This window comes from Temnothorax americanus, unplaced genomic scaffold (assembly GCF_048541705.1).
Source record: "Temnothorax americanus isolate GAGA-0224 unplaced genomic scaffold, ASM4854170v1 Scaffold25, whole genome shotgun sequence".
NCBI lineage: Eukaryota > Metazoa > Arthropoda > Insecta > Hymenoptera > Formicidae > Temnothorax > Temnothorax americanus.
In genome coordinates, this window is record NW_027509391.1 from 458,648 (window position 1) to 476,652 (window position 18,005).

Genomic DNA, 18,005 nt, shown 5'->3' on the forward strand with positions numbered 1-18,005 from the left:
CGCGTACACGGTTCTGATTTTTAAATAACCCTCCTCTCCTTTAAATCCCCTGCTCTTTGTTATGCGATTGTTCGAAATAAGCAGATAAAAATACTCTGAAAGATTGAGAAATACAAGAAGGTTTTTACGTTTTCTCGGCAACTGACTAAAAATACATTTCAACCGAGAAAAACGTGGCGAACGCGATCTGCAGCAACGTGGAGGCGAAGGGGTACTGTATTTTGCGGGGCACGGCACTGGGGCCTTGTGTACCGTGCGGGAGGTGCATATAACCGGCGGCGCGTACACACAACTGACTGGTTAACGAGATCGATATTACGGCAGACGGTGGCCGTTATATACGTGCGCCGCCTTATGCGCACAGACAAACACACACGCATGCACGCACGCACGCATGTATGCCCAACGAGAGACGTAAGTGTGCGCGAAAAAGGACGCTGCAACGGCGATTCACATACACGTGGACACCCACACGTGAGACGCACGCGCACGCGCCTCGGTATCGCACTTGAAACCACGCACGTACGCACGCACTCATGCACGCAGATGCAATGAAACAAAAGACTTGTACTAAAAGTGACAATCCGATACTAGGTTTACGCGAGCGTTACTTCTGTAGTTACTCACGATAATTCCTCCGCGTAAACGGAGTTTTCTAGTAACTTATGATAAATTCACTCTGCGCCACTCTCAGAAAAGATTTCTAGATACAATATTATTAGGATCAAAATAGGGCCAATCATATTTAGTATTGAAAGAAGAATATTTTAATCTTAAATAGAGGAATTCTTAAATTAGACTTCTAGAAAGAAGAATATTTTAATCTTAAATAGAGGAATTCTTAAATCTAGAATAAAATAATCTTGATGCTATCCCTCTAATTTTCTCAGATTTATTCTAGATTTAAGAATTCCTCTATTTAAGATTAAAATATTCTTCTTTCAATTCTAAATATGATCGGCCCTATTTCGATCCTAATAGTATTGTATCAATAGAAATCTTTTCTGAGAGTGCGCAAACGAGTAAATTATCGTAAGTTACTACAGAAATGACACTCGCGTAAACATATAGTATGCATATATCTCTCTCTCGCATTGACGTTGGTTTCCATTCTGTCGTCGCGCGTTTAGCAAATGCATCAGGTGATACTGGCAATTAGCAAATATATATTATATTAATGTCCATTTCTGACTATTTTCTAGAAAAATTTTACTCTCGATTTAACTTACTTTTTATCATTCTCTAATTCTTAGAACTAGAACTGAGATTAAGGGGAGATATACACCTAGGAGGCCGAAAAAAAGGTCATTTTTGCGAATTTTTTTAAGGAAAACTATTTGAAATTTCGGATTGGGAGTTTTTCTATCTAAAAGTATACACATTCAAGAATATGTCCAATTTTTTTTATTTAAAAAAATAAAAAATTGACGAGGTTGTGGTATAACCTTTGGAGCGCCGTAAAAAAATCCGGGTAAACGGTACCCACTGGCGTTTCTTAAAAATCATCTGAAACAAAAAAACCATAAAGATTATTAAATTAGATACTATAATCTAGTACTTGTCATAGCCGATTTTGAAAATATCGATTTATGACAAAATGGCGGACGTTTGAACATAACAGCGATTTTTCGACCAAAAATGTGTTATTATTTTGCCTATAAAACAAAAATTAAGCAACGAAAAAAAAAATCCTATGACAAGTACTAGATAATGATGTATAGAATAACCACAAAAAATTCAAGGCGATCGGTTCATTGGTTTTCGAAAAATTTTGGGTACCGATTTGAAAAACGTGGTTTTGAGAAAAACGCGTTTGAAAATTTGGGAATGAATAAATCATGAAAATTGTCAACTTACATGGAATCATCGATACCAGCTCCATAGGTCTTCTGCAGTCAACGGAATGTTCATATTGGCTAAATTTTGTTGCCGGCGCCGTATTCGTCCTTCTTTCGTCTGTTCTTGCGCTTGCAGCTCGGCTTTCGCTATGCGAGTTTCGTCTTCTTGCGCAGCGTACAAGTGCGCGCCCGATCCGACCGATATTCCTAACACGTTCATGACTTCTAACAATGACGTGACACCATTGTTGAACGTGCATGTTGCAAGAAATGCAGCAATGTTAACAATTTTGGCCCCGCTGTGCATCGTTTTTGGAGCTATCTTCCAAATCAGTTGGTTGAAGCTCTCATTGCTGTTTTGTGTGTATCCGCCAACACAGCGTTCCAACAATTTGTCATTGCTGAGGTTTTTGTAAATTGGTTTGATGGAATCTAACACCGTTTTTGGCAATGCTGAATAATCGTGACGGAAATTCTTCAGTTCTCCTTTAGCTTTCGCTTGTTGCGCTCTCGGAGACGGTTCACTCTCTCGGCTGTAGCTTCGTTATTTATCGAGATATTGACTTGCAATTTTAACCAGATATTTTTGAGACCTCAAGCTTCAAGAAAATGCAAAAAAAGAAAAATCGATTTTTTTGACCATGCTAGGTGTATATCTCCCCTTAATAATCTGCATCGATCGAAATGGACGTAAGTGATCGAGAGTATCGAGAATAATAGCAATATTAGACGAATAAACTGTAGAAACTTTGACTAACTATACGTTTGAACGAAGATACAAAATAAGATTTATAGTTATCTGATCTGATCGGTTCTCGCTTCGCGTTTATTAACGCGATCTGTAGTGGATAAACAATATTTACAATGAAGTACTATTTTTAGTACCTATATTTATTCTAAACACGGCGTCGAAATGAGCTGTGAATACCAACGTCTACGCGAGACCCTCACCACTTTCTTTCCCTTTCGACTTCGACGTTCTCCTGTTTTCTTCCGCGCACGCACGCGTTCGTATACACGCGGCGCGTGAGTGCGATGTGTGGACGCGCGTTGCGTGTGTGCTTACGCTTACCAGCCGGCACAGTGGCAAGGGCCAGGGCCAGACCCGTAGGCCGGAAAGCGTTCGTTTTATCTCATTGGAAGGGTCGAAAGGTTCGGCCAGGGCCAGGTAACGGAAGGGCCTCGCGAGAGCGAGCGCTCGCGAGTACAATGAAATTCATCGTCGGATCTGTGCTTTCGACGCCGCGCCATTGTAACGTGGCACACCTTGCCGCATCCAAAAAACTTCCTTGAAATTTTTCACTATCTTTTTACGACTGCGGTAAAAGAGAAAAAGAAACACGATGATTCAAGATATTCTTCTGCGAGAAATAGACGAAAAAATTGTTCGAGCGAATGGCTCGATTCGAAATACGTCGCGCGTATATCATACTTGTTCCACACAAAGGAATATTTTTTTCTTTCTTTCTGCACATCGTTTTTCATATTATGTTATTTTTACGAAGCTGCGGGGTACTTTTGCGCTATAAACTACTTCCAACGCGACATTAAAGAATATTGAAATGTTTCGTAAAATGAGGTCGCGAGGAATATCTGCATTGCAATACGCGCTGCTGCGTGAAATCTCGCCCAGGTCGTCCGCGTCGTCGTCGTGGCCTGTTATAAGAATATTAAACCGACCGTCTCTCTACGCCAATGCGCGATTAGAAAGTCCCGATAGATTAATATTTCTGTGAAAAAGCGGGGATCTTTGCGTGAAGTTTTATCAAAGTAGTCCGGGGCTTACGCGATGCTGGAGAAAATAAATGTTGTCTGTCGCGCGTGAGGTATATTATCCCCGTCTGCGTTACGGATAGAGGTCTTTTTCCTCTGGCCTGCGAAAGCGATCTATGCATACATGCATTTCTAAAGCTGCAGCTGTATCAATAATGCTGATGAGAAACGAGATTGATCGGCAAGCCCATTGAATGATCAAGATGAAGAAAAAAAATCCTGAATGAACTGTTTTCTTTCGATTAACGAAGCCTCGGGTTTACTAGCTAATGAAATATTTGGTTAAATATACAAAAACAAGCGTGAAATTGAAGGCTGAAATAACACGCTTCGTTGAAGCGATAGACGCTCGTTAAAGCGATCAATCGTTAAATCCCGTAAAAGAATCGGACACGTGATTAATCTCAATGTAGAAATTCAGATTTTTGTGCGGGAACACTTGTGAGACGATATGCATATGACATATTTGCTAATTAACATTATTAAGGAGCAATTTTGCGGTCACAGACGCGATTGCAAGTATCGTTTTCCGCGAATATTCGATCTCTCGAGCCGAGTTTGAATCAACGTGTGATCCGAGAGCGATTCGAGTGCCTGCTGCACGTTGCAGCCTTCGTCGACACTCCGGCATTCCAACAGTGGTGCAACTGTCTGCACTTGATCGCCTCTCACTGTGGTCCACCAGCGACCAGCGACAATGACGGCGCGCTCGCGATACTAATAAACGCGCACGTTCTTTGCGGCTTGAACGCAAATTATTCTGGAAAGTCGATGGACTATCTCGCTCTTCTATCGGACAAAAATCGTCAAACCGCAATCGTCAACCGATGATTCATTAGACTTCTCGCGCGATGTAGCTTTCCATAGCGTTAATGATGTCATATAGAGACTCACGACAATAGTAATCTTCCATGGCGCATTATATCATGTTTTATCATTCATGCAGACTTGTATGCACATGACTTGTATACGAACTGAGCATGATCACTTTAGATTAATTGCAGCAGCAGATGATATTATTGAAAAGGTGTTAAAACAACTACCGATCGCAATAACATTAAAATCGAAAGAAGCAATGTAAATTTATGCGTGAGTGACTGTTTTATCCTAAATTGTTTAAAAAGGTACTCAAGATTATAACGAAGCTTTCGATTCGGTTTCGCAAGAAGATAGCCAGAACGATCGAATATCGTATTCACGAAATTAATAGATGAAACGCGGACCGCGAGAAAAATCCCTTCACGAGATAAGGAATCGCTTTCACGCATCCCGGCGAAGATATCGCGGCTTCGCTTCGCGCACGATCCGTTTCTCCTCTAGCTTCTCATGCGGAACGTTGCGTTTATTTGCAAATATCGGTCGGACGCCTAGTTTCTACCGTCATTGAGCATCTTTCGAGTGAAATTTGTCGCAAACGTCAATTTTTATCTCGCCGTTTTCCGCATGCGGGTCACGCGTGTAACGTTCGCGCGTTTTAAATATGAGACACCTCTCGCAAATACATGAGCTCCGTCGATTGTAACTTGTATTTTATTTAAAAGGTAACAGAAGTTTGTGACATTTTTAAAATATTGACATTAATATATCAATATGTTCCAATCGCGTGGCTTTACGTAATCAGGAACGTAAAGTACACCGTGCAGTTTCAATCCGGGCCATTTCTCTTTAAGAAGTCGATGACCGCGTTATTATATATTATCTAATCAAACTCATTCTTGCTTCTTTTTTAATAAGAAGTTGACGATAATATAAATATAACGCACGCGAATGTAAAGTAACGATAAATTATAACAACGATTAAAAGTTGGTGCATTTCTCTCGCTTTCCTTGTATTTGAATCGCTTCGACGAATTGCGTGGGTTTTGAGAAACGAGGTAATTCTGTCCGACATCCGCCTGCAACTTTTCGGACGGATTTGACGTAAAGACATATTTACGTATGCGTTTTACACGAACCGGCACCGCACTGTCCGTCCGCGAGACTCAAAACGAAGAGGCTCCGTCGTCATTTCCTTTTCGCGTTATACGCCCAACGAAATTGGTAACCTGCCGTTTTGCGTATATATTATGCCTCGTCGAGACAAACAACAAATCGCACCTGTTCGCACATCGGAATCGCGCTCGTTATAATCTTCGCGAAGTGGATTAACGACACGACGCGAGCTCGATGACGCCGAAATAGACTCATTCGCGATTCGTTTTACTTGTGGCCGAGGTAGCTGATCGCAAATCGTTATCACCCGCGGAACTCGGCGCTTCGCCTCCGAAATCGTTATCTAGACGACGCGTGTTATTTATTACGTGAGAGTATGCGAGAAAAAAAGCAAACATTGCGATGAGAATCCGCATATTGCTTACGACGAGAGCTAACGCTTTATTTTTCTTCGAAATCGCTCTCTCTCTCTCTCTCTCTCTCTCTCTCTCTCTCTCTCTCTCTCTCTCTCTCTCTCTCTCTCTCTCTCTCTGCGCGGCAAATAATGATTTCACCTATTAAAATTAGAGTAGACGCCAGTACACAATTTGTTTCACTTTCAAAGAATATCCCGCCACCAAGATTCACGGGACTCCTTTTCTTTTTTTTTTTTTTATCATAAAAAATCCAATTATTAAGAGTTTTCTAAAGCGACATTAGTTGTGCTCCACGGGACTCAAAATATAAATTAAAGAAGACTCAAATTACCAGGTCAGTGAAATAATGTTGCAGCAACTCTCTTTATACACGGTCCAGACTATTTCTAGCAAACGAGCGAAGATCGCGTACTCATCCGCAATTTTATCTAATCGTCGGATCTGACATAAACACGTACTATATGTTCCTAATACGCGGTTCGTTTCATTTTTTCAAAGAATATCTTATAGCATTCGCAACAACACATTCGCGGAACATTTCGTTCTTTTTTATCACAAAAAATCTAATTATTAAAAGTTTTCTTAAGCGACATTGCGTGGTCGGTCACGGACCTCAAAATGTGGAATTAAAAGATATTAAATTGAAGACATTACTAAGTCACCGCGTATGAGACGTCGTACGTTACGTTAACTCTTTTTACGGTTCAGACCATTTCTTGCAATGAGTAAAGATCAAGAGTATTTCATCCTCAATTTTGTTTAATCGTCGGATCTAACATAAAGAAATTGTATTACTTGGAGGAATATTTACATAGAATGAGATTATCTCAAACTATAGCTTGTCGATTATAATCTTGTATGCTCGAAGAAAATTATGCAACCGTGTCGAGGCTATAATACCAGTTTTGCGTCCCGAGCGAACGATTTTGTGCATTAAATGTTCCTTTTTCTCGCGACAACGCGATTCTTTCAAATGGCGAAGTTTTAGTTTTTGGGTTTAGTTTCCCTGACATTTAAGATCGTAGAATGATCTGTTGTGCTATATATTTTTACGTGAGATTTACTGCGACTCAAAAATTCGCCGATATACTTGAGAAAAGCTGCAGCCTGCAGCGCCAAAGTCTCGGGAGAGCGTCGTTATCGCTTTGACGCGGTAATGATCGATTAATCGGAAAATGTTTATTTTAGGAGAGCACCTGACAGAAGCGAAACTAACGAAATTCACATCTCGCATATTACGCGCAGAGACTTGAACATAATAGTAAACGTAATAGTTGAGTAAAGTAAAAAGTAAAGTCGTGCAATGCGAAAAAGAGAAACTCACTGTTGAAGACGAGCAGCTTCCGCGTGGAGCCGAGCCGCTTGATGGGTGACTTGACGCCGTCGATCTCTTCCTCGTCCATGATCCCGCGCCGGCGACGGCAAAGTGCCGGACCTTGATTTCCTCGGGCTCTCTCTTTCTCACGGGCAGATGCGCTCGCTCGCACGCACGCACTCACACGCACACGCACACGCACACGCACTCGCACTCGGCGTTACACGAGTGCACGAGATCCGAGATCCGACGCGACGTGAAGCGACGCGCGAGATATACAGACAAGGCGCGCACGCTGCCGGTTGCGTGTTCTATCGCCGCGCGCGAACGCGAACGACAAACGGGAGCCAACCGAAGGTGGACGCGGTACGCGCGCGCGCGCGCAAGACTCTCGCCGCTCGCCGCGCGGTTCAGAGCATTCTCTCGAGAGCACGAGGAGGCCCGCGCGCGGGCCGTGCCTCCACCGTGCCTATGCGCCTGCCGCCTTGAAACCCGGCGGCCGATCGGTCGTTAGGTAAGCAGAGGAGGGTGAAGCAAAGCGCACCGCCGCGCCGCGCCGATGCGGCGTTTTTGTAAGTACACGCGGATCGGATCCGAGGATGCCGATGCACTCGCGTTCCTCGCCGCGGCTGCGGCTAAACTCGCTCGCGCAGCGCTGTGCGAGAGCGGCGAAGCGGAGCGGAGCCAATCGGTGGCGAGTCCTTCGAGCCTGCAGCGGCTGTGCAGCCAGCCGAGCGTCCGATCGAGACGTTACGCTCAATCCAACTATCCAACTGACCGAGGTCGATCGCGACAAGTACGCGGTACGCGAGCAGTCGAGCACGCTAAGGCACGCTTGTTGCTTGGACGGCTACTCGCCGCGTAGTGCCTCTCTGCCTCTGCCAGTCCGCCGGCTCACTCGGCTCCTCGGCTGTCTTCCAGGCGGTCGCGGCGTGGATATTCTTGGACGACGAACGTATATTAAATTCAACTTCGCGAGCCCTCCACCGCCGCCGCCACCGCGCCGGTGCCGCCTGAACGCATCGTCGCGCGTCGCGCTTCGAACGAGACCGGAGACGGGAGACACGAGAGTCGAGACACGAGCAGAACACGAGTCGCGATTCGGAGTCGCGTCTCTCGCGTCTAGTTGCCCGGCAACCCACTGAATAATTACCGCGCTCGAGCGACCGCTGGAACCGCTGGCGTCATCCGTCGGCGAAGGTCGTAGGCCGGAGAGCGACCACTAGCGACACTACGAATGTTACGATCGCGCGGAGTTTATTTGACGAAACTGTCGCACGTTTGTACCGTCCAGATCGTTCCCCGTCAAAATCTCCCTCTCGTATAGGCATGCGCGACCTGCGCGACGTAATTGTCAAAAATTATCGATCCGCTTTTCTAAGGAAAAGCACGCGAGCGTTGATTCCTTCAGCAGGAAGGATCATTTTCGCGTGTATTCGTACTCGAACCGACGCGCCGAGACTGTCGTGGCGGCCGGCCGCGCGCCGCGCGCACGCGCCGTGTTACGATATTGAGATAATTTGAAATTTAACCGATTAGAAATAACAATGAGAATTATACGTTTTCTACATGCCTTTCAACGAACTACGACGGTCTCAATGATGTTTCGTTTGACTTTCTTCGTAAAGATTCAAATGGACATGTAAAAATTTGTACTTAAAAGACGCGGGGAAAGCGAAATATCCTCGTTCAAATTGCAAACTAGCGCGTGTATCACCCGAAGTATAATCATAACGTGAATGCGAGTCGAATAAGCAATAATTTGTGAAATGATGCGATATTATGTTAAAACAGCACAAATTATTACTATAATTATCGTTATTATTATTATTATTATTATTATTATATTCTTTCCAAATTTGTTTCTTGTAGAATAGAATATTATATATATACTTATCTCTACTTATAAATTTATAATTGTCTTATAAATTTACAGATAAATATTATCTGTCTCGTATCTTCTCTTTCACTTGTATAAATTCTTGCGTCAATCCTTTTTTCCTATCTCCAACTGACAGCATTTATTTCAATTTATATAACAATTCGATTATATAAAAGAAATTCAACTTACTTCTCATTGTCAGTGAGAAACAATACAGCTCTGCGCCATCATATGGCTGCTGGCCCTGTTGGCAAATCCAACGAACCACGCACATACCAGTTTCTATGACTACGATGAGCCAAAACATTGCTATTTCCTCCACCGTGATTAATACCTTACCTTCGCCGCGCTGTCGTCAAGTAGATGCGTAATTGATACGCTATCACTGTATTTCCTCGATTAGGCAACGTCTCCCGACTAATTCACGACTAACATCTGACGTTCCGATTCAAGAGTCCATTTTCAAGAAATGGACTCCGAGAGGAACGATTCTGGTAAGATCGGCGAACGACCGGTCACCCGGTGGCGACGGGACCAGGAAGACGTGCCCAGTACCTCGAGCAAGATCGACAGACCGCCGACAGGTATCGTGAGGTCTCAGAGCAAGTTCGAGCGACCAAGGTCTCGACGTGGACATAAGGACGAGTCGTCGGAGTATGTCAATTCGGCTAGCTATCGCTCGGCGACACCCGGACGTCTCGCTGTTGCGAGACCGCCGTCGGCATCCCTTCTGTCTAATCGTGCACCGACCGCGGGCCCAGGCTTCAGAATAGGCTCCGGATTAATTCGTTCCAACACGGGACTGGCAACCGCCAAGCAGTTTAACGTCAGCGTGCTGGATAGGCCGATTACGCAGCATGGGATAGCGGGCGTGCGACCGGGGACTACCAGGGGTCTGCCGATGACGAGGTAATGGCGTTACTATTTCTTACTAAACTATACTAAATCTTACTATTAACGTTTTCGTACTTATTTGTCAATTTTTTCCAATTTCCAGACAGATTCGGGACAAGAGATACTACGAGGGCCTGCTGCAGCTGAAGATAAGAGAACTGACGCAAGAGATCGGAACGATAATGAAGGACATTGAAGTTCAGAACAAGGAGAAGGCCACCTTCCTGCGCTACGACAAAAGGGCCAAGAGCCTGGCCGCGGAGTTGACGACTCTACAGGCCGAGTTAGCGGACTACAATCTCGTCGTGGATAAAATGACCCTGGACGTTGACAAGGAAGTGATCGAACGGGAAGCCAAGGAGTTGGCGCTGATGAATGAACGTAGGATGGCGGAAGTCGAGCGGATATTTGAGCAACGGAAGCAAATGGAACAAAGATTGCGTAAGATGGAGAAGGATATTGAGAATGAGAGGAAAAGGACCGAACACATCATTGAGAGTATGGATCCGCACACAAAAGAAAAATACGATCATCTGTTCCAACAGAAGACGGAATTGCAGGAGCAGGCACAGCAGATGCAGCACGAGTTGGACCAACTGTCGAAAGAGCAAGCGCATTTGGAAGAGCAGATCGCTCTTTCTCAATTGAAGCAGGAGGCGGTGAAGCTGCAAGTGAGAACCATCGAGGCGGAGGAAAAGCGAGACAAGCTGCGGGAGGAAGAACGTAGAAGATTGTCGCCGGAAGACGAGAAGGAACAACTTTTGCGGAAGATCAAGCGCGACAACACCGACATTGCCGCAACGGAAGCGCAGATAGCCGAGAAAGAGAGGAAGGTGACGGAGCTCGAGCAACAACTGGAACAGCTGGAGACTGACATGGAAGAAAATCAGTCGGAGAAGCAAGTTAAGTATCGGGAACTGCGTAAGCGTGAGGAAATGATGGAGGAATTCATGTCCACGTATGAACAAAACAAACAGGAGGAAATGGAAAAGCTGGAGAAACTCGAGCGGGAGATCGTTGACAAGCTGGAGGCTATGTCGAACGCGGTGGAGAACAACGAGTACTTCACGGAAGCCGAAGAAACGGCGATTTTGCGTGACAAATTCCCGTACAACGATTATGAGACCGCGCATCGCGACGACGACTTCGAAGAACTGAAAAAAGATTACGCGACTATGCAACAAACATTCAACAGACTGAGGATCCTGGAGGAGAAGCTGCAGCTGGAATCCAAGCAGATGAAGGAGAAGCTGAAGAAGCAACAGAGCGAATTGATCGTCCTGGAGGACCTGGATGGTTTGAAAACACGAAATGAACTCGAGCGGGACGAGTTGATGGCCGAACGAAAAGAATTAGTATCCGAAGAAACGATCTGCGAGGACGAACTCAGGTCACTGCGAGCGGAATATAACGAGCTCAAAGAGCAAGTGGAGAAATATCAAATTTATCCAGAGATCAGTAAACTAGAAGATAAATTAGAAAAATTGAAAGAAGATAATAAAAAGATTGAGGAATTCATAGCTAAAGAAAAAGAGCGCGTTAATTGTGAGCCGCTCAAAGAGAAAGCTTTCAAACTAATTAACGATTACGGTGCGCTACTCCAAGAAAATCTGAAATCTTTTTATTAGATAACGCTTTGCCCACTTTGTACATAACAGTAATTACTTCCTAACAGTATTTACTCGAAAATAATAATACACGAAGAATAAGATGCTAGAACTCAGTCGAGAGAGAGAAAATCTTATTTTATAAATTATTTTTATTGTACAGATTGTTCTTACCAAATTTCTTTTAAGAATTCCTATCATTTGGCTACTTTATCTATCTTTGAAATATCATTATTCCGCGCGTATTGTTGCTGTTCTTAATCCATTTAATTAACGTCGTTTTGCTTTTCTGTCTAATTCTGGAGGAAGCGAAACTTTATTTGACAATAAAAATTGAATAAAGTTCTTCTTGAACTGTTCGCTAGGCTCGATATTCTTCGTGCGCATAATTTTCCATAGTTCTAAAGCGCGGTCGCAATTTCCCGTTTTACCTGCAAATATAAAAAAAAATAACATTAGCGTTAACTTTAAGACTGTTTATATATACTTTAGAATGCAAGAAGAACATAGCTTACTATAAACAGAAAGGAGCTTATTACATATCACATCTTCATCCAAATGATTCGCATTAGCTATTTTAAAGAGGTTCAGGAAACCATCTATATCACTGTCAGTTTTTGCGTTAACGATATAGTATACAAGACAGTTCATGGAGAGTCCGTGATTCTGTAACAGAAAGATTTGATGAAAAGAATGTAAATAAAAAAATGTAACTAACGAAGTGTTAATCGTGTGTTTGGAAATGTCAGAAAAAATCATCTAAAATATTTTAGGAATACATTATTAATATTCTTCTCACAATATATATACAAGTTAGAAAAATTTATATATACATAAATATATCTTTTTTAGACCGTTCTCTTCATAAAATTTTTATCGAATTTCAAAAGATTCCAGTTTTGTTAGTAAATTACAAACTGAGAAAATATAAATTAAATGTTGCAATCGAAAACGTTTCGGTTACCTCTAACAAAGCTTGCAGTTTCTCCGTCTTGTCCAACGTCGCTAACGCTATCGCCAGTAACGTATTCGCCACTTTGACAGAATAGGTATCAGCTGTTATATTATACACTTGTTCTATGTAGTTATTCGCGTTGTGCAATCTTGAACCATCCTTCTGCTCCAGCAACGCTGTCAATAATTGTAATGCCAACGGCGCCTTGCCATACTTTTGCGCGCATTCCGCGAATACATCTACAGTGTCCAGGATGTTGTCGCGTTCTAACGGTATCGCCACCAACGGCCTCAGCAGTTCCGTGGTTACCTGACAGTAATTTTTCCTTACAAGCAAGTCTAACATGTCCTTCGCGTGAGCGTGATACTGACTTTCCGCTAGCGTTTGCAGAAGTGTACAACACGGTGCCTGCGCGTCTGCGTTGGTATCATCAATGGCGTTGAATGTATCAATAACGTCGAAAGCCTTTGTAGGTTTATTCGCCTTCACCAACGCGGTGGCGTACGTCACAACTTTAAATTTATTTATCTGGAATTCAGCGGGCGAGACTTGTAAATCGGGTAGCAGTGCCTCGGCCTCGTCTAACTTGTTGTGCTTGAGATACAATTCGAACAAAATCGCCCGCATACCGGACGTCCATTCGTACTGGCACGCATCATATTCTCGTTTTATCTCTTCAGCTCTCTTGAGATTATTCTCGTTGCAGTACGCAACCAGTAATTTATGCAGAACGTTTTTAGTAGAGACTTTCTCGCTCTTCAGCTCCATTAGGTAGTACGTTAATTCCTTGGTAGTCATATATTTCGGGTGTAGCCGGTTGAGAGCCGAAATTTTTATATTCGGATCAACCAAATTGTTTATTAAATTCGCCACCTTTGTCGTGACGTTAAAATTTTCGTTCTGTTTCAGTCTGTCCTTGAGAACGGTCGCGTCTTCTCGCGATATCTTTATTTCACATTTTTGTAATTCTTCCAGGAGAAGCTGTAGATCCTCTATATAAACCGGATATTCGGCTTTTAACAACAATTTCAAGAACAAACCAGCGAAATCTTGACCTTGTGGAGATGCCGTCAATAACATTACACAATTTTTGACGTCTTTAGTGGCGAGATAGGCGCGTACGAGTGGTCTCATCAATTCTTTATAATACACCTTGTAGCGCGTATAATGCTTGCACAGTGACGTTAAATCCTGTAGCCGGTTATTATGCAGCAGAAAAGCTAATAGAGGCGTAAACGAGACAGCACCCGGTACGTTGTTCAGCAATAATTTCCTTAAAATGGTAATCGGATCTGCGGTATTTACGTATGGAAATACGTAATCAAGTAGGGTATCGGAATCTATTTCTACACCCTCATTCACCATAGACTTTACAAGCGAAAATATTTCAGCCTCCCCCTTGTCGCGATACCCTCTCAATAGTAAAGGCCAATAATAATGCGGTCGTATCTCGATATTATTACTTCTCATCGCCTGGAATAACGCGAGGCACAGTTTTTCTCTACCCAGCTTCAAACCGATGTCAGCTAAGTCGGTCAACGTGCGTCGACTGTAACCGGAATCGGCAAAGTCGTTGGCATACTTTATGATATCGTCAATCGGCGCGTTTATCATTACCAATTCATTCATAAAGCTATTTACAAAACTCTGCACGATGTCCTTCGTCACGTTGTTCATCGCGAGACACGTTATAATGGCGTGAGCGTCTGTGACTTGATCGGCGCGTACGAGTTCCGCGATCATCCTAGAGATCTCGAACTCGATCTCTGGTACCGAGGTCATTAGAAAATTTAAAACAACTGGGATGTGCCTGCTGTTGTTGGACATACTCAGAGCCTTTATTATCCTCAAAAGATCTGTGTTGCTCTGTGGCTCTTCGTTCAATATCTTGACTAGATTCGGAATGTCGCCGAGTCTCGCATATCCGCACGCCAGCTCGGTATATGCCTTGGCTGTCGGCAGTTCGGCCTCTCGCATTAGTGTTATCGTTCGCTCAACCTCGGCGATATTGCCATTTGTTACGTAAATCTGTACCAACGCATTGACCGCTTCTTCATAGACAGCTATATTCTTGTCCTTTATCATGGACAAGATTTCCCCTAAGTATTCGCTATTACCTGTCTTTGTAGCTGCGTTCAACAGCAAGCGATAGGTGTTCTCATCCGGTTCCACAATCATGTTCGTCAGAAACTTCTTGGGACTCACAAACTTGGAGTTCTCCTCGTTAATACCCAGCAACGTATTGTAATACTCCAACGTCAATGCTTTATCATTCTTCTTCGCCAAACGCCATACCTAAGCAACAAAATAATTTATTTGAGCTATTAGTCTCTCTTCCTTCAGTTAAAATACCGTTCTTGCGTGGCTTGTATGCCTTTTTTTTTTCGTCTACATAATATTGCACACCCACAGTTGTACTTGAAGATGAAATAAATTATGCTCTACCTGACCCGCGAGATGATCCCTCTCGGTTGCCTCCAGATCGGGTAGTAGATTGCCGCAACATTTGAGCAACAGAACGCCAGTATCGTGAGGCAGGTGATAATCGTTCTTGTTGCACAAGTTGATAACCTCCCTCAGACCATCCGCCGAGACCCGACCCTTCTTAATATCGTCGCAAAACGACATCAGTTTTTGATCGACGACGTCGGACTGCGACGACTGCGGGGCCGTCGTGCCATACGTCCTGTTGCACGTCGCGACGCAAATCTCGGGTCGCAGACCCGCGTGTCGATGAAGCACGTAACCGACGACATAACCTCCGCGGCGCGGCGGATGACTCCTCACCGTCTCGTATCGCGGGGAACGTAGCTGCGAGCGGACGATGAGCGTCAGGTATCTTCTCAGTTGCAGCATCTTCTCGACCTCTAGCATCGTCGTCAAGTTAGCCGGGTGAGCCGGATCGGCCGGGTCAGCGTCAACGGCGGAGCTTTTTTTTTTTTTCTTGAGGTTATAAACTCCGGTTCACTCCGGTTGGAGAGAGAGGTTGGAGTTATTGACGCCTTCAGCCCCACCTTTGGGCTATATAGCGTATCAAGTATCAACGGTCATGCGATGAAACGTAAAGTTGGCATCTCTGTGCGAGCGGAGCGCACCATCTTATGATCGACGCAACTGAATCTCGATCGTCTCGGGAGGAATGCTTTCTCGCTCGGTTTCTCGGGATCAAGTTAATATCGGGCCTATATGTGTTGTACGTATAGATATATACCAGAGAAGAAGCCTGAAGACAGAGAGGCCATCCCGGTCTTGTTCGCGAGACGGAATTAATCGACGCGCGACGGGATGACCGTCGAAAGCCCCTGTGGCCTGTAGTGTCGAATCGCATATTTCGATTCATTTCAATATACGAGATATTTTCAATGCGACGTTTTTTGGTAGTTGTAGCGCTTAACGCTTTTCGGTTACACAATACGTATATAAGAAAATAATAAATGTTGTTTTCTTATGAATTTTTTAAAGCATCTTTTGAGGTATTGAAATACTTTACAAGCCAATCTACAATTCCAGCAATTTTTCGACTTTTCCGGAATATATTGATGGACAGGAATTTAATGCAAATTTCGAATATTTATTCTTTTTCGTACACGAGATATCGCGACGTAACGATAAAGAAGGAAATGTCCTGAAATGGTAACATCGTTTCTAAAAAACGTTGCATGGTAAATTGATCGATGGCGCCACATTCCGGTTGCAGTCGCTTGATGAAACTCGAAACCTCAAGCATGCATATTCGGTGTCGGACTGCAACCGGAATGTGGTGTCATCGATCAATTATACTTACAATTAGCCGCTTCTCGTGTTTTTACGAATTTATTACGTGTTCTCGTTTTTGGACCTCGCCGATATAATTTTTGATACCTTTTATTTTATATAACTTGCCGTACACTGCCGTACACTATAAAAATTAGTGTATGTTTCTATCTTTCTTCGATAAATATATTTCGAGATATCAGGTATTTTAAGATATTTCGTATTGCGCGAAACTTGAGATTCGAAGGTTTATATTCTAATAGATATTTTTATGGCTAACAATAGGTGTGTCTTTTACAATTTAATTTCTATATATAATTTTACGCGGTATATCTCTCGAAAGGATTGATTCGTTACAGACAAATATATAGATTTAGAAATAGAGATAAATAGGACTCTTTATTTCACAAGATATCTTCGAAAAATTTGGAAAGAACTTTAATATTACAACGATTCGTGCTGTCCGTGCTGTTACATATTATATACGTATATAATATCGCGCCATTTCTCAAATTATTATTCTACTTGCATTCGCGTTACGATTACCTTCGGGTAATATCGCGCCAATTCGCAGTTTTCTGAGCGCAAATCTTCACGCGTCCATTCGAATCTTTACGAAGAAAGTCAAACGAAACGTGTCATTGATCGTCATAGCTCGCTAAAAAGACGCGTAGAAAACGTTCAATTCTCATCGCGATCTCTAATCGTTTGAATTTCAAATTATCTCAATATTGCAACTGCGCGCTTGCGCGGCGCGCGCGGCCGGCCGCCATGACAGTCTCGGCGCGTCGGTTCGGACGAGTTGCGGAATGCGGGACGCTCCGCGATCGATCGTGATTTTCATATCCGCCAAAAGTGTGTGACAAGCGCGAATTTTTGCCGGGAGTGTTGATCAAAGTGACGGGGGCGAGACCGGGGCGACCGCCAGAACGTATCGTTATTTCGTCGACCGTAATCGACGCCTGGGACCGTGGTGCGGAGCCGTGTCAGTCGCTGATGCGATCGAGTAAGTACAGATTCCGATACCACCTGCGCGCGAGAATGATCCTTAAGGTTCATTACGCGTAATTACGTTCCTCCGAGCCCTCCGAGGCAATCGGAGAGCGACCTGGCGTGCTTTCTGTCGGAAATGTAGCGCGTCGGTCGTAATTACGTCGAACGCGTCTGCTACGCGAGTGGGAATTTGTGCGGAAAATTCGAATATCGTGTCGACAGTATATGGTCGTGATTATTCGCGTTACAAATCTGTCGATCCCGCGAAAGTGCGAGTTAAACACGCAAGTAATAACGAGCAATAATTGCGGTTATCGCGTTCGTTTTATCGATCGGATGCGTCTCGATGGGTCACGTAGGAAAACGAAAGTGGTAAAATTCAAACGCGCGGTAAGCGAATCGGCCAATCACAGTCGAGAATCGTCGAAAAAAATGTAAGACTATCTTTAATTCCCAGCTGCGATTGGTCGGCTCGCTTATCGTTCTTCCGTTATGGTTCAAGAGAACGTTTCGAAGATGGAGTGTGCTCCACTTTGTGTGCCTCTTGTGAAGAAAAAGTTGGCGGGTGCAAATGCGTCGTGCTATAGATACGTAACAATAAGAATCGTATTAATTATTACATCGCGTATATATTATGTGCGTAAAAC

At 43.7% G+C, this 18,005-nt stretch overlaps 3 protein-coding genes and 1 pseudogene across 3 annotated transcripts in view; 1 reads left to right on the plus strand and 3 right to left on the minus strand.

Annotated features, from left to right (window-relative positions):
* Positions 1-8,288, minus strand: part of LOC143899067 (SLIT-ROBO Rho GTPase-activating protein 1) — a 65,980-nt gene extending 57,692 nt beyond the window's left edge. The window contains exon 1 of the mRNA XM_077409026.1: positions 7,284-8,288. Coding sequence (XP_077265152.1) covers positions 7,284-7,362 — 79 coding nt within the window. The 5' untranslated portion in view covers positions 7,363-8,288. The remainder of the gene's footprint in view (positions 1-7,283) is intronic.
* LOC143898984 (uncharacterized) lies at positions 1,854-5,959 on the minus strand (annotated as a pseudogene).
* A 1,135-nt stretch (positions 8,289-9,423) lies between the features above and the next one.
* LOC143899069 (intraflagellar transport protein 74 homolog) lies at positions 9,424-11,678 on the plus strand. The gene is made up of 2 exons (XM_077409031.1): positions 9,424-10,065; positions 10,154-11,678. Exons 1-2 carry the CDS (start codon positions 9,626-9,628, stop codon positions 11,676-11,678), a joined length of 1,965 nt encoding a protein of 654 aa, XP_077265157.1. The 5' UTR covers positions 9,424-9,625.
* On the minus strand, positions 11,647-15,607 carry Bsf (bicoid stability factor). The gene is made up of 4 exons (XM_077409030.1): positions 15,058-15,607; positions 12,622-14,907; positions 12,173-12,323; positions 11,647-12,088 (listed from the first exon to the last, which is right to left on the minus strand). The coding sequence occupies exons 1-4, from the start codon at positions 15,484-15,486 to the stop codon at positions 11,928-11,930; spliced, it is 3,027 nt and encodes a 1,008-aa protein (XP_077265156.1). The 5' UTR covers positions 15,487-15,607; the 3' UTR covers positions 11,647-11,927.
* Positions 15,608-18,005: the final 2,398 nt, after the last annotated feature.